The 24,915-nt window shown below is 43.3% G+C and overlaps 1 protein-coding gene across 6 annotated transcripts in view; it reads right to left on the bottom strand.

Annotated features, from left to right (window-relative positions):
- The window catches only part of LOC147463924 (uncharacterized), a 260,902-nt gene that overhangs the window by 5,283 nt on the left and 230,704 nt on the right, over nt 1-24,915 (bottom strand). For 2 of the 6 annotated variants that reach the window (XM_086491966.1, XM_086491975.1), the window contains 2 exons: nt 8,429-11,801; nt 7,330-8,187 (listed from right to left, as the gene is read on the bottom strand). In XM_086491966.1, coding sequence (XP_086348092.1) covers nt 8,123-8,187; nt 8,429-11,801 — 3,438 coding nt within the window. In that variant the 3' untranslated portion in view covers nt 7,330-8,122. Of the gene's footprint in view, nt 1-6,510; nt 7,138-7,327; nt 8,188-8,428; nt 11,802-24,915 lie in introns of those variants that run through there. The other 4 variants (XR_015185507.1, XR_015185506.1, XM_086491978.1 and 1 more) reach the window with 4 other exon arrangements.

Raw genomic sequence — 24,915 nt, 5'->3', positions numbered from 1 at the left:
TTTCTTTGCTTGGATAACTAACGCGGTATCTCTCTCTTCGAGGATATGTCCTGGCCCTTGAAGCATGGACCGTGTAATCGCATAAGCGGGTGCGACAGGTGGTATTGGCGATGTCACACTAGCAATTTTGACCAAATTCAGGGGTGTGATTTTAGGCGCATTTGGGTTATAGGGGCATTGGGCAATCAAGTGATCTATGCCACAACGATTACATGTGAGTATTGGCATTGCAGACGTGCTCCCTTGATTCACTTGCATCTGTGCAGCATTCTTTTGTAGCCTAATAGGGCACTCCGCTACTCGATGTGGTCCACCACATTCGTAGCATTGAAGAGGTGGCCTCCTAGCCTGGGTGTTGATATTTTGACCTCTGGATGCGAGAGCAGCAGCTTGATAAACCGGCTTGACTTGTCCCCAACAATCTTCCATGTAGTATATAGGACACTCTTCCAATGTATCAAGTCCGTAGGCAATACTAGTGTCTATTTCCTCCTCACAACCATCTGCATAAGCATTAGATGGCTCACAACCCACTTGGTTCATAGGGGCGACTCTTGGATGCGGGGGCTGCGGTCCTAGCACAGGAGGTGGTAGCGGTGTAGCTTGTACAACATTTTGAGATCTAGGGACCATGTGTTGCGGTAGTTGCTCAACAGGTGGAGCAGGCATCAATACAGGAGCTCGAGGTGCATCCGTCCAGGCTACAGGTGGTCTATTTGCCATCATACGTTTGATCATTAAACAATCCTTAGCTTGGTGACCATACCTACCACATGCGTTGCAAGTTCCATTAAATTTTACTCTAAACGTAGGGCACTCACTAGTGCTATGTGGACCTAAGCAAATGGAACACCATTGTTGCTCCCTTCTTGGATACATGTGACTATTTTGAGGGGGTCGATTATCCTTAAGAGACTCTTGGATTGCCTTGGTGAGGTCTGTCAAGAATGTCTCAAATACCTTTGGCTCATTGGCAATGGGCTTTGCAGTCATGGGTTCATACTCAATGGCTTGTGAGCTAGTGGATCTCGTGTCAGTAGACACCCTCATGCCTGCTATCATCAAGTTGTCCTCTAATTGGATTGCATTGGCAGTGACATCTTCCCAGGTTGTGATACCTCTAATCACTAGTCCATTATAGATTCCTTCATTCCTCAACCCTCGAATGAATCGATCAAGCAGTTGGTTATTGTTGAAGCGCTCATTTACAGGACAACGAGAGTTTAAGTGCTTTAGACGACTAATGAAGTCCCTTACTGACTCTCCTTCCTTACGTTCGGCCTTCTGTAGCTGAGATGCTACACCCCAAAGCACACCTTCTCGTATGTACTCCTTTAGAAACAACCTTCGAAGGGTAGGGTAGATTGTTTTCTCGTCCACCCTTAGGGTCCTATACCAATCTCCAGCCTTCCCACTTAATGTCAAGCTTAAGGCATTGCACTTATGTAGTTCGTTGCGTTCCCCTAAGGAATCACATACTTGTTCAAACACTTCAATGTGTTTTCTAGCATCTTCGTCCCCATTGAATTTTTGCGTGAGTTTGGCAATTTGTACTGCCTTACTTCTAGGCTCTCTATCAGATGCGTGACGCATATTTTCCGCGATAGATCGACCTATGGTTTGAGCAAACGCTGCCAAGTCACCTATGTGAGGAGGTAGGGCCGGTGGAGGTACTCTTGGAATCATATGTGGGAGAGGGATGGGTGCCGGTCTTGGCATATGTGTGGATGATGCAGGATATGGAACATAACCGGGCATAGGTCCACTCGGATAAGAGCTAGGGAGCGGCACTCGAGGAGCATAATCAAGTGGTACAATTGGAGGTGTGGGGGCCATGTGTGCATAAGGGGCTAGAGGCACATATGGTCGAGGCCCCATATTAGGTACTACAACACTAGGTAGTGGCACTGCGCTAACCGTAGATGTCATCGGTACATTCTCTGTTAGGCTTATCCCTGGAGTGAGCACTGTGTTTTCCTTGATAGAGGGTTGAGCCAAGTTAAGGAAGCTAAAGTTTTCGCTCGGAGGCTCAGATTGCATAGAGACCCCAGGTGAAATGACGTAAGATGGGTCCATGGGGCTCATTAGAGGAGTTTCCATTTGTGATAGAGTAGGCTGTTGAGCCTTGCTCGTATCCAGAAATCTCATGGGGCCAGTTGAGAGTATATTTACCCCTCGGTTTTGCCTTTCTGATTGAATAACACCATGGATAACATTACAGATCATTTTCTGTTGATCTTCGATGCTCGTGGCACTAGAGGTGGATTGTACAATCTCTATCCATCCTACATGGTAGGCGTGGCCAGAGTGTAGATCCGTCAACACCTCAGTGTGGAGGTCGTATGTCCAATGATCATTAATGAACCATCCTTCTAAAGTCGACGTGTTAACGGTTTCTTGTGAGGTAGAAGCAATATTGCTCCCCGTGGTTTTACTTGTCACCAACGGTACTCTAGAGGGAACTTCTGAAGGAGGCAGCTCAACAGGGCCTTCTTGGTAAGAAGTTGGTAGGATATCCACATGGACACTCTTTGGGGGTGTGGGGTCCACGTGCGATGTGAAAGGAGATTCCACTTCCCCACCCCCTTCGTGTGCTTCATTTGCATCAGGTTCCGAGCGAGTAGCTCTACCTAATGTTTCCATGAAACGGCTAAACATACTAGTACTAGGCTGTGGAGCTTCGGGAGGTGCATGGCCTTCTCTCTCAGTGTTTTGGGTAGGGTATGCTTCCATGATTTCTGAGTCGGAGGAGGAATCACTAGCGGCTATTTTAGGGTCTTGGGTGGTGCTACCTTGTGTCCCCCCTGAGGGTCTAGAGGCTATCGTGGATGGGTAATGGGTGTCCGTATGAACAGAGGCACCCTCAATATGCTCGTGTTCTAGCACCCGCCTAGAGCGTAAGTGCATGTGCTTTTGATACCCTCAGGTGTCAAAAAGCTGCTCTAGGAGGCCTTGTGACTAGTTTTTAGCGTGTTTTTTGTTTGTTTTTTTGCTAGATTTTTTAGAGCGTGTCATGGAATGGGCCGTTTGATAGCTCGAAACGAGCGTATCGGTCAGAGGGTCGTGCCGTGCTTTACAGCCCTCCGTTTGGTCACTCTATGCCCTCGGAATCCCTAAAACTGTCAATTTCCAGTAGGGAACTAGGCCCAAACTAGAAAGTCTAAGGGTGCAAGTGGGAAGAGAAAGGAGGAGAGTGGAGGACTTGTCCCACATGCTCTCATTCTCTCTTGAGGGAGTAGGGTATATATATAAGAGTGAGTCTAGTATATATCATAGGACTGAGGCCTGAGCTTGGGCTTGGGCTTGGGCTTCGGAAAATGATCCCGATCCCGATCTACCTTTTATACAAACCAACCCGTCCGTTTTAAGAGTCACGTTTTTTATTTTCGAAAAATTTCGCCGCCCGCTCACTCGTGTTTTTTAATTTCTGATTTATTTTATTTTTTTTTAAATTTTTTTTTTCCAGGAATTTTTTTCTCTTTTTCTTTTTGGTGCAGAAAATACAGAGATTGAAAACGAAGATATGCAGAAATTGTAGAAACTGAAAACGCGGAAATTGAAAATGCAGAAATGCAGAAAATTGAAAAACGCAGAAATGCAAAAATTGCAGAAAATTGCAGAAATTGCAAAAAAAACGCAGAAATTGCAGAAAATGCAGAAATTAGCAGAAAAGCAAAAAATTACAGAAATTGAAAACGCCAAACTTGAAAATGCAGAAATTGCGGAAATTAAAAAAACGCAGACAATAGCAGAAATTGAAACTTGACAGCAAATGCAGAAAACGCAAAAAACAGAAATCTCCACACACTCCTTCCCTGCCTTTCCTATGATAGAAATTGCACCACAAGGAAGCGTAAAGTGCTAACCGAGCTTAGTGTAGGGCATATCCCCGGTAGCGGCGCCAAAAATGTGTGCTCCTTGCCGCACTGTCGAAGCAAGGGACTTGCCAATACACCGTGTGCGAGCCACAAACGGCTCCAAGCACACAACAAGCCTAAACAAGCAAGCTCAAGGAAACAAAGGGTGTGTCACTCACCGCTCTACGCTCGCCTTCGTGGTGGATTCCTCGCCGCGATGAAGAAGAAGCTGCAGTCGTGCCGCGCTCAATCGCTTCGCCGTCGTCGTGCCTTCGTAATGCTCGATCGCACACACACTCTCCCTCTCTCTCTCTCTCACACACACACACAAGGAGGTGAAGAAGAAGAAGATGGAGATGGAGCAAGAGCACTCTTCAATTGCACAAATGAGAGAATGAGTAAAAATTAGGTTTAGTTGGCTTTTATAGGAGCTCACCCCATTCACACTTGGGCGCCCATGCTTAGCCAACTAATCCCTTGAATGTCCAAGTTAAAGTGCGCCTCTCATCGGCGATCACTCTACCTTTCCCTATTGGACCGACAAGCCCGGTACCTGACTCTACCAAATACATAATACGCGTCCATCGTAGGTGATGGGGTGTCCGTGAGCCGTGAGGGTTAACAGATATCTACCCTATGGCACTTGCCAAGCTTTGCATGCGTAGAAAGGTAAAGAATAAAGAAGGTGGAATGCATGAATCCGGCTAAACTTTGTTTGAAATGCAAGTGAAAATTAGATGAATCAGAGTTTGTTCGTCAAGATGGCACCTGTGAAGATTCCATTCTGAAGACCAATAGGTTCAACAATTGAACCTGCCTATACTAGTTTCTTTAATATTAACCAAAGGAAGGCCATTTTCTTGGCTTTAGGGAAGGTCCAAATTTATTTAAACCTACATAGGCATTGATAATTAGTCCACTAAAATTTCCACTTTCCTTTCAATCATTGATAATTTCCATTCGGATTAGTCCACTTGAATTTTTACACTGTTTAGGAAGCCTTTGATCATAATATTGGTATATGGCCAATGGTAGAGTCTAAGGACCCAAATTGAGGTAGGAGCCTTCATATCCAAGGTTATTTAATGATCTTGTTCTAAATGAGTTTGGCTTTTCAAGGTAGGCATTGTATGTAATAGAGATTTCTACATGTGTCATCCAAGATGAGCTAGTCCTGATGCCCTTCCAACATGCAACCCCTTCAATCCCTATCTTTTAAGCTTTGTGGGCAAAGATGATATACCTAACCATATGTAGTCCAAATTGAGGTAGGAGCCTTCATATCCAAGGTTATTTAATGATCTTGTTCTAAATGAGTTCGGCTTTTCAAGGGTAGGCATTGTATGTAATAGAGATTTCTACATGTGTCATCCAAGATGAGCTAGTAGTCCTGAGGCCCTTCCAACATGCAACCCCTTTAATCCCTATCTTTTAAGCTTTGTGGGCAAAGATGATATACCTAACCATATGTAGTCCAAATTGATGTAGGAGCCTTCATATCTAAGGTTATTTAATGATCTTGTTCTAAATGAGTTCGGCTTTTCAAGGGTAGGCATTGTATGTAATAGAGATTTCTACATGTGTCATCCAAGATGAGCTAGTCCTGGGGCCCTTCCAACATGCAACCCCTTTAATCCCTATCTTTTAAGCTTTGTGGGCAAAGATGGGTTTAATACTATAACCAAACCATATGTAGTCCATCTTATAAGACTCCATCCAAAAGTTAACTTTAGAATAGCCCAAGAATTTGGATTTGATTTGCATCCAAAATGGCCCTATTCGGTAGATGAGAAGGCTTGATTAGTGCTAGTGATGTTGAGAAGAAGTTTGGTTATGTTATTTTTGAATTAAATCATCACTTTCACAAAAAAAAAAAGAAAGCTATATATATTTCTCACTTTATTTGTGAGTAAATGATTAAAGTCTTGCTCTTGCTCTCGCACTTGCCTAGTAAATGCAGAAATCTAATCAAGAAGCCACACAATCAATAGTACATTGCCCAAAAACTTGCTCAATCATTGATCAAGATGCCATTGATGATTCCTCTTCATTGAAGAGCATTAATGAAGCTTTCAAGCATAATATGCCCATCATGCTGAAAAGCAATGCTCTCTAGTTTGCTTTCACAATTGAGTTTGACAGGTACATGTGGGAGTAGCATTGGTACTCCCAACATACTGAAAGCAATGCGCTCTAGTTTGCTTTCGCAATTGAGCTTGACAACTACATGTGGGAGTAGCATTGGTATATTCCTCATGGAAGATACTATCCAAGATGCAAAAATCTTATTCAACTCTTAACTAAGGCCACTTGTAATTGCCTTTTTTTTTTTTCCTTACCAAATTTTTCTAAAAAGCTATTAAGGTCCACCTAGTAAATAGGTAAGTAAAGTAGCTTCTAGGTGGATTCGCAAATCATTAAAGTCAAAAAACTTTGGCAATATGACTTTCATGATAACTCTTTGCAAAACAAGAAACTATGCAGGGTTCTCTACAATCTTAGATGAATAAAAAACTCTTTCAAAACATCTAAGATGCAAAAGTGAAGGGTGATAGTGTAGAATATCAATAGCTTTTGAAATTGAAAAGCCAAAAGACTAGGTACTCCTTATATACAAAGGCCGTGTAATGAAATCAGAATGAAACAAGGTGAAGATTCACATTGGCATTTGAGAATGAAACAAGGTGAAGGTTCACATTGGCATTTTAAAACAAAAGGTTGAAAAGCAATGAAGGGACCATTTACAAACTAAAATAAGTTTGTCTAAAACAAAGAGTTGAAAAGAAAGTCAGGTGGCTCTTCAAAGAAGGGACACATATACAAAGCGAAACATTGGATTCAAAGATTTGTCCGACCTTGTCCTCATTCCCTAAGGCAAGTTTTAACATGCCAAAAAGTTAATCATCATTCGGATCAGACAACCACTTAAAATTAGGGTGAAGTCTGACGCGACCGTCGATCATGTTTGAGTTGGCATACCATGGCCAGAGTGTCCACATAAGAAAATATCCATGCTTCCACATAGCCTGTCACACAAGGCGGCTGCTGTTGGAAGCTTTGCAATCGTATGCTGAGCACTAATTGGCTGCTCGAAGCCATGGGCGCAATGACTCCTCGGACGTTTTTCTCCCTCCCTGGCCGTGACTCAAGAGTCCAACGTGGACCTTTTTCTCCTTGGCCACCGCCTAGGGTGACTTGCAAAGTTGAAGGCAACGAATTTTATTGGCTGCTCTCCCTTTCATGCGATGACCACTGACCTAGTGTGACATAGGCCTTAGACCTATTGTAATGCCAAGGGGAAAGTCACTCATTGATCAGTTTAAAGAGGGCATTTAAAAGGTGTGGAAGTATTTTGATAAGAACACATGTTCTCGGGTTAAAGAAAGGTGCACAACATTTGTGGATGCAATTTTTTTTCAATGTTAATTAAAGACTATCATCTTAACTCAAACCTAGAATTAACAACAGAGGCAACAAACAAAGCTCTCCGTCAAGGTCCAGGGTCGGGGGACAGGGGATCTCGACCACTCATCTACTAGAAATTACGAGACACGTAATTTCTCGACCACTCATCTACTAGAAATTACGCGCGTGCGTGCTCGTTGTCAGAGTCTAGTGCTTAGACCTTGACGGCCGGGGGGAAAGGTCAAGATTTGCTCACCTTTCCCTCCGTAAGAACTGCTCCTGCTATGGCTCCCGGCTCCCCGTTGGTTCGCACTTTTTACGAAGAAAGGTCAGTAAAAGACCTTTCCTTACCCCATCATTATCCCTCTTGGCAATGTCTCCTGTGAGAGGCCTCATTTTGAAGAGTGAAAATTTTCCCTTTGCACAACATTACCTTGATAACAGCTCCCGTAACATGGCAACGTCACTTTCTCGCAAAAGAATTTGAGATTGCATAAGAGTGTGCTGAAAAAGGGAAGATAGAGAGCTAATACACTGCTTACAGATCACTCAACGAGCCTCAAGGGATAGACCAAAATTTCAGAAGTGGAAGAGATTTGAGAGAGAGAGAGAGAGAGAGGGGAAGAAGAAGAAGAAGAGTATTAAATAACGTTGTAGGAAACTATCAAGACCTGCTATTCAAGAGGGAAATGGCATAACCAATCTACCACACTTGGGTGATAGAAAGACACACACACACACACACACACAGAGAGAGAGAGAGAGAGAGAGAGAGAGAGAGAGAGAGAGGAGAGCTCATCGAGGAGACCTATTGATAATCGTCGTTATCAAAGCTCATCAAGGAGTTCTGATAATCCTTATTATCTTGCAGCTGAGGAATCACTCTGCCTTTGTCTCTTCCCATCCTCGTCTTCTGGTTGGGATGCTGCAGAAGAAGAAACAAGAGTTTGATTATGCATTGTCAAGTATGAACAAACATAAAACATAAGATGCAAACATTTCCCGAGTCAATTGCACCATAATGTCTTCTTCTTTGATACTACTGAGAAAATGTGTTTCAAAGGCCCAAAGTGCTTTTCTATAGTAAGGAGGCACATGATGTGAGGCAGTAAGTTTGCTCAAGCTTTACTAGGTTATCAAGAATTATCGGTAAATACATGGAATACCTGAAATGTGAAGTTGATATGTTTTCCCATGCATAACTTGGCAAGAGAGATCAGTGTCAAGTCCTTCATCTACCTTGGTAACAGAAATTGAGAGCTCACAAGGCACCGTTTCACCCTTGCCCACAATGCCACCCGCTGGCTCCACCACTACAGGTGCATCCTGACTCCATTCCCACAAAAACTGGAATGCAACTTTCCCAAGGTTGGTGATTGTAAGCCTCTTCATAAACTTCTTGTGATCTGTTTCAACTTGTCTCACTTTGATGCAGTTAATCTCCTTGCATGAAAGCTTTATCGGAGCCCCATTGTCTTCTGCATCCATATAGACCTCTTCATGATACTGATATGCCTCTCCTTTTATGCTGATGAATAGTGGATTGAATCTCTTCAGATTGCACCTTGCTTTCACATTCACTCTCCCTTCGGTAAGAGGAGCAAAGCTGACTTCAATAGGCAGTATTGAAGCTGGCTTTACAATTGCTGATCTTGGCTTGATTCTAATGGCAGACTGACTTTCATGCTGCATCCCTGTATAGCTCCGTCTGGCAAAGCAGAAAAAGAAGGGCATGGCCTCTTCATTTCGAAGGTACACTGTGTGATTTACTCGAGAACCGACAAGAACTTGACCAAAGTTAATCACAGACTTATCCAGTTTTAAAGCTGGCTTCTTGATGTTGCTAACCAGAAGGAATGGAACTTCGATTTTTTGCTCTGGTATCTTGAAATTCCAGAGACTTTCATGGTGCTCAACTCTGGGGAGATTGTATTGAAATGCCATTTCATACTTTCTTCCGCCCATGATTTCGCCAGTAATCGTCAAGCATTTGAAGGGTTCCTCAGCGGTGTTCAACTTCGCAGCACTGGGTACCACTTCTGCCAAATGGTCCTGTTTTTGTGCAACCTTTTGTTCCCATATGAACTTGTAAGGTTTACTGGTGGGATTTGTAGCCACAAAGTACTTTATGCCGTGCATATTTGATCCTAAAGAATCGAACTCAATTACATTGGTCTGAGGATCTACGACGCCCTGCTCAGAATCTTGCCGCCTGCAAGCATAGCCACTTCCAAGAAGTTCAAAATAGCACCAAGGACGGGCCACCTTGCCTTTTAACGCAATCTTCAAAGGGGGGCTGGAAGGGTCAAGGTTTGGGATATCACAAATCAAGGTGTGATTGCAGTCTTCTACTTCCATGGGACAAAACCTTACAGTAATCTGCACAGATTCTTTTGCTTGTAGTGATGCAGTGACTGGGCTTACAACATACATCTCTTGTTGTGGAGTGCTTCCATCTACACCTTGCACCATCCAAGTAAAAGACATTGCAATAGAGCTCACATTTTTCAACAGAAACGAAAATGCTCTCTTTTGAAACATCATTGTTGTTTTGAAGTTTATTTCTTGAACAAAGCATTCATACCGCACAGTGTCAGCTATGGCACGAAGCTTGGCAATTATAACCTTGTTGCGGCCCTTAACTACCTCATAAGTGGGTTCCTTTGCACCCCCCCCTGGCTGCACATTAGGCTTTTTTTCCACTTGCTTCGACACAGGAGCTCCCTGCTGCTGTGACAAAGCAACTTGGTCGGTCTCAGGCTCTCCTTTATAATGTATATTGCACACTTGAAGCTTGATTTCGTGATCAACATATTGCATTGCTTTGGAAGGGGAGAAGGTTGCATGTATGCTTTGTACCTGACCTCCCAACAGGTAGCCAGATCCTGGAGAAAATGTAAGGCACTCAACATTTGGCCATTCAAATCGAAAATGCCTGTCCTCTGCCTTGTTCTGGAGGCTGAACTCAAGTGATCTTTCAGATTCAAGTGGGCAGTCTTCAAAGTACAGCTCATTATCTGAATCCATGGGCAGTCCCAAGAAGACGATATCCTCATCATAACATTCCCCGGTTATCTGGATGGTTGGTTTCACAGAAGGATTATCATCTATAAAGAATACTAACTCCTCCTTGTAAGCCTTTGCTTCTATTGGTGAAAAGTTTGCCATAATTTTCTGTGAATCCCCACTTGGGATGCTGAAAGAGGATTCAAAGCTGAGTGCTGTTTGTAGATCACCCTGAACAGAGGCAAATGAGATCCAGCTTACGTCCTTACCTTGGATCTTCATCTTGCCTGTGACAGTGACCAAACCCTTATTTTGCAGGACAATAGGAAGCACCCTTGATTTTCCTTTTAGAAGACGTGGAAATTTGAGCCAGGGAGTTTTGAAAGGAGAAAGTAGTGTGGGACATTCAATGCTCAGGCTTGGCAAGGTTCCTTCACCAGTTAATTCACATTTGAAAAGGGATGTTTGTGCTTGCCCTTTAATCATAAGCATGATATCCAAGGTGGATGAATATATTTTCATCGTTGCGGGAAGAAATGAACAGGTAACGAACATGTATTCCAATGGAGGAATTTCACCAGTTTTTGGTGAAACAGAAAAACAGGACGAGTCCTGAACTTGCTGAGAGGAAGAAGAAATCAAGAATTCAAGTGAACAAGGGACCTTATATGGATTTTCTATCCTTAATTTTGCTTCCACAATCTGACCAGCAGGTTTTTGGCCTGTGCTCTTTGAGGCGGGAGCTGCTAAAACCACCGGACCGAATGAGAAGACATTCTCTTTTCTTGAAAAGGTCCCTTTTGGTGGAATCTTCTCATTATTATTACTGCTAACCACATGGTGCTCCTCAAAGATGGTTTCTAGGCCTACATCAATGCCTGGCATGCAAGAGTCTCCACTAACAGTGTACACAGGATCTTGTGGATACAACAAAGGATCACAATCCGATATCCTGACCCTAACATTTTCTGAGAGGCTCCCAAGAGCTTCAGCTTTGAAGCAGACCATGACCTCTCGTTTTTCATTGGGATGAATTGTTCCAGATTGTGGACTGAGAGTAAAATACTTCAGCTCTAATGTCTCCGGTTTAGCTGACGATGGTCTCCTCTCAGGTGCCTTTTTTGATTTCCCACCTGCACCTTTTTTGGAGTCCCCTCCCTTTCCACCCTCAACCGCCTTCTCAGACTCTTTCTTGGGAGCATTTTCCTGTTTGCTGCTGCTCACGACAAAAGGTTCTCCTGCTTCAAGATCTGCTTCTGCTGAGAGCTTGAAGTTAAATGAAGAATCGCCCACATTTAGGATTGTAAGCACGTGGGAAATGGATGTTGTCCCACATACCTGAGACCCAAAGTGAATGCCATGCTCAGGAGCCAGTACAAATTTGGAATACGCTGCTTTTATACTGACAGGGATTACTATCTTCTGCTCTGACTTTTTAACATGACTTTCTGTTATGCACAGCTGAAAATCCTGCACTCTTTGAAAGCTTATTTCTTTTGTCAATCTCCTTTCTTTGTTAAAATGAACTTCCACCTGTCATGTTAAGAGGCATTCAGTGTCTATTCATGAATATGATAAAAAAAACATATCCATATGCAAATGCAGGATAATAAATGGCTTCTGGTTTTTTATTTAAGCTTGTATAACTATTTATCGTTGATTTTTTTTGTTTTGTTTTGTTTTTGGTTGTGTGTGTGTGTGTGTGTGGATCACAAAACATTGGTTGAAGCGTGGGATAGAGTGGTTCGTTCATATAAAGATACTTTGATTAGTCCCATGTCTGGGTCATCGCATATGCACCCCCCTTCTTCGCAAGGAATGCATGTGGATTCTTCGTTGTTGACTGTTGGCATCGATGTAGATGTGCCAATGGGCACTACTTCATGATGGTTTCTCCTTGCGATTCTCATGTAAATATTGTATAGATGCATCCTCCTCTCAGATGTTTTACATACAATATGTGTGGGTTATGCAATCATGATAAGTGGAAGCTGGTCTGGCACTCTGTACATACACAAAAAACAGATATTGTGGTTCTACAAGAGCATAATCACCATGAATTCGCTTCGTACTTTGCGGGATTTTGGATTGCTTATGCTGACACTAGTAATTATTCCGGTGTTTTGATGATGGTGCCACATGAATTGTAGCCAATCTTGGCACACAATGACCCTAAGGGGTGATGGATAGTTGTTCAATGTTTTGTTCAAGGAAATATATTGGAAGTTACCAGAATATATTCTTATACTGCTTCAGCCCAAAGAAGCCATCTTTGGCAAGATCTAACTAAATATCCTTGGAGATCGTAGGCATTTTGGTGTGGGGATTTTAATAATGCACCTGCGAACACTAACAATACATCTGGCATTCGCATATGTTCAGTTTTGAGCGTTCTTCTTGGGATAATATGGTCAGTGATGTAGGTGTTTTAGATTTGTGGTCCCTTACTCGCTCTACAAAGAAGAGTTACACTTTTACTCATGATGCGTACTCAAGATATCGAGCATGGTTGGATTGCTGGTACCTGCTAGGTGCTCAACAATATGATAAGTTTGCATGTACTATGAGGGTTGATTGTTCCTTTACTTTATCTGATCATTTCCCTCTTTTGATTGCTAGTTTATTTTGATGCATCTCTTGATGAGGCTCCTCTTCCTTGTAAGCGGTTGTTGCATATTAATAATGCATATCGCACAAAGCCTTCCAAAATATGATTGAAGCAGTGATTCCTCCTCTTATGTCCCATATGTTTATTGATGTGGATGTGGCTTAGTATCAGCTTTTTATGCGTATCCTGGCAGCCATACACGATAATGGTACATGGTACATGCAACAACAAAGAGGCAAGATGAAAGCAGATAAGTCCACTTGTCAAGAGTTTTAAAATCTTGCGGATTCTAGACTGCTCACTATCTCTGAGCAAGAGATTTTATGTGCTGCTCAAGCTCTTTGATGCATAATAACAAGAGGAAACTGGAAAAATGGAAAGTCAGATCGCGACAATATGCTGTTATAGACAAAGGCTATTCATCAAAGCAATCCTTTAAGCACTTGCATCATTTGCGGCAATCCACGACCATTAAAAGAGTAAAGGACAATGGACTACTAATAAGATTTAATTGGCACATTCCATGGTGAATCATTTTCAAGAGGTGTTTGCAGCTTCCGAGACTCCTTCACAAGAGGTCTTGCAAGCTAGATAACTGTTGCTATCGTATGTACATCCAATAGTGACTCTGGATGATGCCAACACACTTGAGGCTGATTTTACTGAAGCTGAACTTTATAGTAGTTTGTTGAAACTTGGTCGTTGGAAATCTCCTGGGTGGGATGGTCTTATGGTAGAGTTTTTCCTTCGCTTCTGGGAATCATTAAAGCAGCCTCTACTTTTCATGATGAACCATGCATGGACTACACAATCTTTGCCACAACCGTGGAAAGAAGGCCTTGTGAAATGGTTGCCTAAGCAAGCACTCCGTGAATCCTTTTCTCATTGGCGGCCCATTACGCTTCTGTCGGTCATTTACAAATTAATGTCGAAAATGATTGCTACACGAATTAAAGATCATATGTTTTCTGGCATACATGCCACTCAGTATGAATTCATTCCTCGCAAGCAAATCATGCTTGCTAATGCTTTCATAGTCATTGAGTATGCAAAGTATACTGGACAAGATGTGCTTATCATGCAAGTTGATGTAGAGAAATCATTTGATACTGTTAGTGGGACTTCATTGCACAGATTATGGTAGGCTTGGGTTTTGGATTGAAAATGCATCATGTGGTCTACTTTCTTTATGAACATAGTTAATCTTCCGGAATTATTAATGGTGAGCTTACATAGTTGTGGGATCTTTGGTCGTTCAGTTAGGCAGTTATGTCCCATGCTCTATGCTATTTCCACTCATCCTCTATTGCTCTACTTTGACTCCTTGACTGCATCTGGTCGATTGCATGGATTGGAATCACCTTCTTGCAATCATTTTGTGGCTCAAGCATGTGCTGATGACTCCATGTTTTGGCCCAGATATCATCCTTATGATGGATTGGCATTCTATATTGTGGCTGGGCGAGATAGTGAAGACTGATCAGATAGTGCGGCATCTTGGAAACCCTTTGGCTTGGTTGGTGAACAATGCCAAATATTCGGATTGGGTTGAGCATAAAGTTAGATGCAAATTATAGTATTGGAAATTTTCTATCTAGCTGTTACATGTACGACTCAGAATAGTGCAGTCCATCTCGATAGCTTATACTCAGTTTTTCCTACCACTGTTGCATTGGCCACCTCGTCGTCTTCGTGCTTTCATGTCTCGGATTTGGGATCATTTTTGGTCTACTTGCTCTCATAAAAAAGGGATGCGTCTGCTTGCTATGGATAAACTATGTACTCCAAAACAATGTGGTGGTCTGAATATCTTACATTTGTGTTCTCATGTTATTGAGAGGAAGGCCACACGTTATTGGTACTGGTGGAACAAAAAGAGCCCTGGATGTTGATGTTGGCCTTTTTGTGCTCTCATGCGGCCTCTACGCCTGCTTTTGGTCATTGGAAGCCTTCTTACTAGGATGTTGTTTCGGAAAATTTGAAGCTAAGATTCCATGCTGCCCCCTTGCTTCAAGTTTGGTAGTGGATTGGAAACAAGTCACGAAGAAGTTGACATGGCATGGTAGGAATGATACAAATGGCAATTCGCTCATACTTGAGAGTTTGAATTGGAGTTTGGCTTTCGATGAGTTTCTTGTTTAGTAGTCTCTAAGGTAGGCTTATTTTCTATCCCGGGAAGGCATTGATGCGATAATGGATGTTGATGCTAATGGGAATGTGCTCTCATTTTGAGAAGCTCCTCTTACTTTTGGTCTTGGGATGCATTACAGACACACATGGCAGATCATCAAGGAGATTGTTGATTCTAGATCTCCTATTTTGTTGCTTGTCGCTGAGGATCGACTTTGTGATTGGCATTATGCAAGATCCTTGATCCTCTCCTGATTTGCAAAAAAATAAATTGCCATTTGCAGTCATCTTCTTAGCTAGAGGAACACTGTAATAAGCTATGTCATATGGATAAAGGGTGGCGCAACAAATTTATGAAAGTGTGGCATACTAAGCTTCCTTTGAAAGAACAATTATTCATGTGGAGATGCATTACTGGGTTCTCCTAACTGGTAAATTTCTTCACACGAGAGGAATGGCCTCCTCGAGATGTGTTCATTGTGGAGCCCGTACTGGGAACATTCCACACTTATTGTGGTGTTGTTCTCACACCCAACGATTTGTGGATTACATCTCTACATGTCTTTGCAATAGTTTTCCTAGGATATGGTTTGGCCCATATTTTTGGATTTTTGGAGTGCTTCCACCGTTGATTCGGCCGTATGCATACTTTTTAGATTGGGTTAGATTTTGGATGCTTTGGACGGTTTGGAAAGCCCGTAATTATCTCATGTTCCAGGGCACAAATAGAATATGTATTTCTCTTCAAAACCTCCCTTCGACAGTCTCTTGAATTTGCTCGGGATTTGGACGAGCTCTCCTCTCTTCACTATAAGCTCTACTTTGACTTTTTTTTATTTATTGCTTGTAATGCTTTCCATGGGTTTTTCTCATTTTGAGGTTTCCCATTAGTAAATAAAATGATATTACTAAAAAAAAGGTGTGTGTGTGTGTGTGTGTGTGTGTGTGTGTGTGTGTGTGTGTGTGAGAGAGAGAGAGAGAGAGAGAGAGAGAGAGAGAGAGAGAGAGAGAGATGAAAATGAAATGAAATGCTATATTAACGTCTTCAAAAGGCCAAAATGACCTATGAGACCAGAAAGTTACAATGTGGTGGATCTGATACAAAGTCAGAGTAGCAAAAGTAACAAAATGACAAAATAAAAATACTATGCTATGGAGAGAGAGAGAGAGAGAGAGAGAGAGAGAGAGAGAGAGAGAGAGAGAGAGAAATGAAATGAAATGTTATATTAACGTCTTCAAAAGGCCAAAGTGACCTATGAGACCAGAAAGTTACAATGCGGTGTATCTGATACAAAGTCAGATTAACAAAATAAATTAATCTAGGATAACAAAATATAAATACTAGGGGATCCTAAACTAAGCAGTACAATGTGAAGACAATATGGGAGGGGAGTAGAGATCCATCTTCATCTGCACTCTGGACGACGAAAGAGTATTGCTTGAATCTTTTGCCATAGCCTCCTTCGAAATTGTGTAGCTCCTCTCCTCCCTCGGGGTCGTCTAGATCTCCCTAGCTCCAATGCTCGGTCTAGAGAGAGAGAGAGAGAGAGAGAGAGAGAGAGAGAGAGAGAGAGAGAGAGATTTCCGTCACTCGAAGGTGAAACATACAAATCAAGAGGTACTAAGGCCCTTGTCACACAAGACCGCCGGTCATGTTTGGTGTGGCACATGCTATCCACAACGCCCAAGAGAGTTGCAGATTGCATGTCCCTTGAAGCTGTCACATGAGGCGGTACAAAAGCAGGACAACGCTCCAATCAGCATGAAGAAAACATCACTTGGGCACGAGAGGGCGAAGGTGACCCCTTGGACGAAATTACAGAAACATTGGCCATGAGTTGGACATCCATGTCGGCTATTCCTCTTCGTGACTGCCATGTTGTGTGACTACGGCAAGCTCGAAGCGTGTAACATGATTGGACCAGCTCAGCATGCAGCTTGTCCATCCGGCCTAGTGTGACACGAGCCTAATTATGCATTTGGATATTGATAAAGCTTTTGATACAGTCCAACATGATTTTATTGCCCAGACCATGGCTCGTCTCAATTTTAATACTACAATGCAAAGCGTTGTTTACATGTTTACAAAGATAGAAACTCTGTTGGTATTCTTGATGAAGGGGATCGGGGAGCACCACAGACGGAGAGTGAGAGAGAGAAGGAGACACACACACGATGTGGGTGGGGAGACTCAAAGAGTGAGCAGCCCCCTATACACTTATGCTATGTATAAGGTATAGAAGTCAGTGGGCGCCCAGACTCTGGGCGGCCGGGCAAGGCACAGACGCCTATACCCCAACAACCTCCCACTTAAAGGCGACTGTGCCTTTAAGCAAGGGAACCTAGTCTAAAGACTACAAAAGGTGAGAGAAAACCGCTCTCAACCGATGCCCACTGGCTGGCTGTGATCGTGTGCATCTGGCTGTCTTGCTCCCGTGTAAGTCCATACACCACCAGACGTACCGCACACGTACTGCAAGTATGTACGCAATACCTGCATATCTCCCTCGTGCACTATGCCATCATCAGTCAACAAACGACTGACAACCCCAACTGCAAATACTCCCACTGCAGCTACGATATCCGGTCTCAAGATCAACATCTCATACATGAGACCACCGAATGCCGATGCAATGCTAGCGGGCCCTGCTAGCTCTACGGAGCGTGCATCAACATATATATCCCTGGCAATAGGCATCTCTGACTGACAAGGCGTGTCAGCCACATGCATCTCCTGACTGTCCGCAAAAGACGCATCACCCTGTCGTGCAACCTCAGAGCAAACTAGCTGCTCTAGGTGTCTGCTGGAAGACATATCCTGCACAACTATATCCCCATGCTCACTGTCGAGCATAGAAAGGAATGATTGCATAATCGATGACATCTCAGTCTCCTCTGCAATCATCCACTGCAAACATGACCACTCAATCTGCTGTGACTCACTAGAGCTCTCATGCTCTAACTCCGTATGCATAGACTCTTGCACAACGTCCTCCTGTCGTGACTCACTAGAGCAAGACCGCTCTACCTGTCTATCCTGCATAGAAGTATCTCGCATAACTGACTCTCTGCTTTGCTCAGTCACTAGCAAAGCATGCATGTCTGACTCTGTCACCTCTCTGTGTGACTGCTCAAGTTGTGCCCCAACTGTGTGCACAACGAGCTCACTATCCTGCACTCCATGCAAAGCATCCTGCAACCCACAAGCAAAAGAGACTCGCCTGCTCTCTCGCTCTCTACCTGGCTGCGTGATCACAGAGACAACACCGTCTCTCGCGTGATCCACATGCAATGGGTAACCTGTACCACTCCTGGCACCTCTCGCAATCACTAGCGAACCCAAATGCATCACAAAATCTCGCTCTCGTAGCGAAATCTGACATCCACAATCTCTAAGCTGACCAATCGAGATCAAACTCACTGTCAAATCTGGTACATAGCGCACATGTCGTAACAAGTAAGATGCACCACTCGGTAATGACAGTCTCACATCTCCTGCACCTGCTATCGCATGCACCGATCCATCGGCCAAATGTACACTGACAAGCATCCCGCTAGGATAGCTACAAAACCATTCACGATGCGGCGTGACATGAAACATAGCATCTGCGTCTAGCAACCACTGCGAAGGGAGTGCACTATCCACATGTATAGCATCTCGTGCATAGCTCGAGGTAAAAGTGACATCCTCGTCACTAGTATACTCCGACACTACATCTGCCTCAACTGTCAAAGCAACTGAGTCCATGGCATCACTACATACATCTCTGAGACTGCCATGTCTCCTACGATGTCGCATACGACGAAAACAACGCCGTCTAACGTGTCCAGAATGACCACAATACCAACATATCACCTGTCGGCATACTCGTGAATGTACATGTCTCACACGAGTCCTTGATGACTCAGATCTATCATACATATCATGTAATCTGCGCCAAAGTGCTCTCGAAGTAGCCTCATACATAACAAGAGCATATACAGATTCCACAAGGTGCAAAAAGAGCGTAGATAGTGCCATCTCCTCTAGCTCTTGCCACTGATTGTCAAACATGTTTGAAGGTCTACCTACATCACCACTCAATGGTCGATGCAACCCTCGCTGTGTCAATGCATCAAGCATACACTCTCTCCATGCCGCAAAGTCTGACCCATCAAACACGCGCATCTGTGAGAGGTCACAATCTGATCGATCACCTGTCTCTGCCATGAGCACAAGTAGCAAGCTAGATAGCAAAACCACCTCACCAACAACACCTGGAAACTGTCTACAAATATGGCCAGAAACACAATGTAAAACCTGTGAGACACACTCCAAAATAGAGCTCCCGCAATGTCAATACAAGCCTCGCATGCTCTAGTATCACACTGCAATCTGTGAGCTAATCACCAAGCCCACACTGTGCGGTATCGATGCATACATACGCACAAATCTCCCACCTGCAGAGAACACCGCACGCAAATGCTGAGTGCAACCCGCAATCTCTACCTAGATCACATAAATGATACGCATAAAACTCATGGGAAAATTTCACCAGAGTTTCGACGCACAATGGCTATCAACACAAAATAACCATTGTCCTGCAAGCTCAATACAATGAGCAATCAATACGCATCAAACTACACTCAACATACATGCATAAGCTCTGCAAAACTATGGCAAACAATGCTCGAGATCACAAGACTCTCCGACCCGAGAGCAAACCACTGTCTCAAGCAAAGAAAGATACACAACTCCTCACTCTTGCGAGAGTGGATACAAAAAACACAAAACTGTGTCCAAACTGACAAAACCTGTCAAAGTGAGAGTAAACACTCGATCACAAACTATGGTGAGAATCTGGAAAAAATCCGACAGAATTTCCCTTGAAAACTGAGCAAAAAACTCAAGTACAATCTCTACCATAAACCATAACACTACTCAATGCCAATGAGTAGAAATGCTAAAATGGCTCCACATTTTCACATACAATGGCAATCCGCACTCAACGTACATCAACGGAGTGACCGCGCATAAGCAAGCGCCAAAAGATTTGCAATCCGGAAACTTATTCAATGCGAGAACAATGCTCTCAAGAGAGCTCACCGGCACTTCAAAGTGCTCGCCAAAATGCATGTATGATGGGCATCAACCATGCGCCATAACCATATGCAAACCATTCGCAAAGACCATGAATCCAAGCACAAAATCACTGCCAAAGTATCATGTGAAAACCAGTGAAAGAAGCTCCACCTGTGTGCTCCAAAAACCTGCGTCTCTCAAGAGACCACTTCGGTGGTGTGTAAACGCCTCCGTACTTCGTTGCCTAAGTCTACCAAAAAACCCTCAAACCACAAGCTTAACACAAGCTGCAATTGCATCTTCAGCTCAGAATTTATGCACTCAACTTCAAGCATCTCCCGTGCTTCCAAAAGTGCATCAAACTCGCACACAATGCGACAACAGAAAATCTGGAATTTTTGTATACAGTCAGTCTGAGCTGAATATCAGCAAAACGGTGAGGAATTTGCAAAAAGTTTCTTCTGCAAAGTTGTAGACTACGTCGAAACGGATGGGGACTTCAAAAAGAATTCTCAGATCTGCATTCTACAAGGAGAAAAACGAATCTGAAAATAGTGCTGCTGTGCACACAATTTTTAGGGCAGCACCTTCACTTACACACAATCTTCCACACTCCTTTCTGAGCTTCCACAAGAGCATACATCACTCTCAACTGAGCTCACAAGCTCCCATTGCATTCTCACAAAGCTTCTAAGCTTTCTTAATCTCTCTACCGTCGAGAGCGAGCGAGCTATTGCCTCGAAGCTCTCAAAGCCGTCGTGCTCTCCGCAGTCACCATAGCTCTGATACCAATTGAAGGGGATCGGGGAGCACCACAGACGGAGAGTGAGAGAGAGAAGGAGACACACACACGATGTGGGTGGGGAGACTCAAAGAGTGAGCAGCCCCCTATACACTTATGCTATGTATAAGGTATAGAAGTCAGTGGGCGCCCAGACTCTGGGCGGCCGGGCAAGGCACAGACGCCTATACCCCAACACTTGATGAAGAGCTTGCAGGTGCATTGGCTCTTGGTCGTTTGGTTAGACGAGGATGTCTAAAACGGGGGGCCACTTGAATGTTACCATGTCATGGTAGTGATGTGTGTTGACACACTTAGCACCCTGGGGCACTTTTTTCCCTCTTTAGGAGTTCTTTTTTCCCGGCTTGTCTATACCCTAGGGCAAGCCTTATCTTTGTATTGACCCACTCAGTAATACTATTGCATAGCTCTTGAGCTTCTCTCCATCTTTGCATGCATTCTTGTAGCCATCTTTCCAACAGTTGGTATCATAGCAAGTTTCAACATCCAGGGCAGCATTGCCAACAACTTTCCGGCATACGCCTTTGATCGAGGTGATTTACGGCGAATGTTCGTAGGGCAACATAACTTTCAAGAAAATGGTTCATTGTAGGCTGTCAGAATTTTGATTCGGCCTAATTTTGACCATCGTTTCCACTACTGGCAATACCGTGCAAACAATTTCATTCTTTTGTGCAAGTTTTCGACACTGTAGATTTAAACAAAACAAGCAACGGGCGACATAACTTTCGGGAAAAAAAGGTTAATCTTAGGCTGTCAAAATTTTTTATTCGGCCTAATTTTGACCTCTGTTTTCACTACCGGCAATACTATGCAAGCAATTTCATCCTTTTGTGCAAGTTTTCGACAGTGAAGATTTCTACAAAACAAGCAATTTGTAGTCTGCTATGGATTGTGCTATATAACACATGTTGTTTTTGTGTTGTTTTTCTTCTATGTAGGCAACTTTTGCATCAAGCATAATCATCCGCCATGGCTGACAACAATGATGTTTTCTATACAAAAAGATAGCGTCCAAAAGCACTTCTGTTATATTACAGCTGAGCCTGCCACTTTAGCACTCCTGATTTGCCTTGCGTTTTGCAGATCAGCCAGCCACATCATCAATTCTTAATAATTTCTTTAACAGGCCTTTTGTTGCCATGTCATTACTCTTGTGACATCCCCCCTCCCTAGAAGAGTACTTGCCCGTGATTACACTTGTAAAATTCAATATGATATTTTAGTAGACATTGCCTTCATGCATACATGCCAAATGACCATCATTACCAAACAACATATTCTCTAGCATGCATTACACCATACGGTTCCACAATCAGAGTTTTATCCAGTCATTGTATCCTCATTAGAACTCTTGATATTTTGGTGCAGCAATATTATCCATCACACCTAGATTGCGCTGATCTCTCTGTCTAGATGCACTAAGACCACATACCAATCTATCTCATCTAAATTAGAGCTATTGCTACAATAGATTCATATGCTTCACACTGCACATATGAAATCACCGAACATAAAATATCCATATACAACCAAATGCTCTCCGCATCGTTCAAGGGTTACATTTACAAGACTGCAGTTTGCAGCCAGCCGGAGCCCTCAAGAGCGTAGCGCTCTAATATCAGTGTTGTAGAACAAAAGCTAGAGGGAGCTACTCACCCAACACACACACACACACACACACACTTGTTTTTTGTAAATCTTGGATTAATTTACAGATGGGAAACCTCAACTTGAGGAAAATCCATGAGAAAGATCAAATACAAAGAACACAGAGGTGTTTTGAAAGGGGGGAAGGCGTTAAAACCACACATAGTATAGTTGTAAGATATCCAAGGATATGTCCCCAATATCAAGGGCAAAATGTAAGGATTGCCCAAGTGAAATCCAGAACAGAGGAAAGGGATCCACATCTTGCTAATGGAATAGGCGAACATTGCGCTGGCACTATACGAACCATAGCGACCAAAACCTGACCCAGGTGAAGAAGGCTGCAAAACGGTGAAGGGGATTTGAGAGAATGCCGAAGAGCCAAAAAGGTTTGCAGAAAACTGCTGATGGAAAACGGAGATGCATACAGGCGGATATGTGGTCCAGGAAGGCCCTGATAAAGCGACAATCCCAAAGCAGGTGTTTGATTGTCTCATTAGAGGCTGAACATCTGGCACAATGAGAAGAGCTGATGTGACACACACTAAGGAAGGTGCCAACAAGGAGCACTCACAGCAAGCAGTGCCATAAAAACCAACTTTCCTTGAGAGGCAAACGACTCTTCCAAATTGTAGTAAGAGCATTCCTCCACCATCAATCTAATTTGTGCAAAGACCATAATGCATTATAGTGGTCACCCAGCCAAGACCGAGGCAGGAGAGAAGCCTAAACCTTGTGGGGCAGAAATGTCAACAAAAGGTGTGTCCCATAAAGTCCAATCCATCATGCGACATCCAACTTCCAATGGTGGAACGGGCAGGAAGTCAGCCAACATGCGGTCAAGCTCACCCCAGACCTGACAATAATCCATGCCCAAACCAAAGTGTATAGAGCTTGAGGATAACTAATCAAATTGCCATTTATGTTGACTACATCATCCACAATGAGCACGCCACAACAAGAAAGGAAGTAAGCATGGCGTGGCCACCGATCTACAAGAGTAAGAGCAAAAGCTCGGCTCCAGTGAATACTTTCCAGGCACAACGAATTCCCATCTTGTGGTTGCCTGCCATTCCATGAAAGATGAGCCGTAACGGCTTTCCAAGCATCAAATAAAGCAGAGGTAAGCAATGTTTCAAAGTCCTTTTCAATGTCGACCTGCATCACGAGTACATCTTGCGGGGTGTATTTAGCATATTCCATGCCAATCAAAACATTAGCCAAATTGTCTGTGATTTGACGACGGGGGATAAAGCCATATTGAGCCGGATGAATACATCCAAGAAGAGGCTCCTTGATGCAATGCACAATCATCTTTCCCAAGATCTTGTATACAACCGGCATGAGAGTGATCGGACGCCAATGAGGAAACTGCTCACAAAGTGCTTGCTTGGGTATTAATTTCAGCAATCCTTCTTTCCAGGATGTTGACAAATTCTTCTCACTCCACGAAGCATTCATCATATAGAGCAAAGGCTCTTTCAAGGGCTCCCAAAAGGAGACAAAAAATTTAACTATGAGGCCATCCCAACCAGGGGAGCGCCATCGGCCGAGAGCAAGCAATGTTGAATGCAATTCATGCTCAGTAAATTCAACTTCCATGGCTTGGGCATCAACGGGCAAGAGAATCGGATGCACCGTAGATAACAAACCCTGTCGTGCATGATGAGTTTCAACAAAAAATGGAGGTGGAGCAGCAAATACTTTCCCAAAGTACGAAACCATGGCATTAGCAAGGTCACATTAGAGGCTGTCCAAGAGCCTGAGCTACGCATAACTCTCTTGATGGTTTGAGAAGCCCTGAAATGATGCAATTGCTTAAAAAACTGTTTCAAGGCGCAACCCTTATTCACAAAGGCTCTATGTCGAGCTCGAGTCTAACATTTATCAAATTGCGTTTATCATTATGATACAAGCGCTCGGGCTTGACATAACACTGTCAACTCACCTTCAGTTAATGAGCGTGTCTCAGCCAAAAGTTGGAGCTTTTGATGCACTGATTTGGCATCCTCAACATCTCCCCATTAGCTGATGCATATGGTGCTTTCCATAATCTTGAATCACACATTGCACTCGCACAACGAAACAATACCAAGCAATATCACAGTCAAGATACATCTGAGCGATCAAAGGGGGAATAACCTGATGAATCATCTCTCAAAATGCCTCATGAGACAGGTAGGCATTATTGATGTGTAGTAAACGTTTTTGAGAGAGCGGCTAGTCACAGTGTAGATCCCCAATGCGCAAGGTCATTAGAACATGAGCATGATCGAACTACAGCAATGTGTGAACAATGCTCATCTCGCATACAGATTCATCATATTATTGCATATGCTGGACATACCACTAATCTTGCATATTCGCGGATTGAGCATTAGCCTAAAAGTGTATG

Source organism: Adiantum capillus-veneris, chromosome 2, assembly GCF_014529385.1.
Source record: "Adiantum capillus-veneris isolate H3 chromosome 2, ASM1452938v2, whole genome shotgun sequence".
NCBI classification, from domain to species: Eukaryota; Viridiplantae; Streptophyta; class Polypodiopsida; order Polypodiales; family Pteridaceae; genus Adiantum; species Adiantum capillus-veneris.
This window is presented reverse-complemented; position numbering and strand designations above follow the sequence as displayed.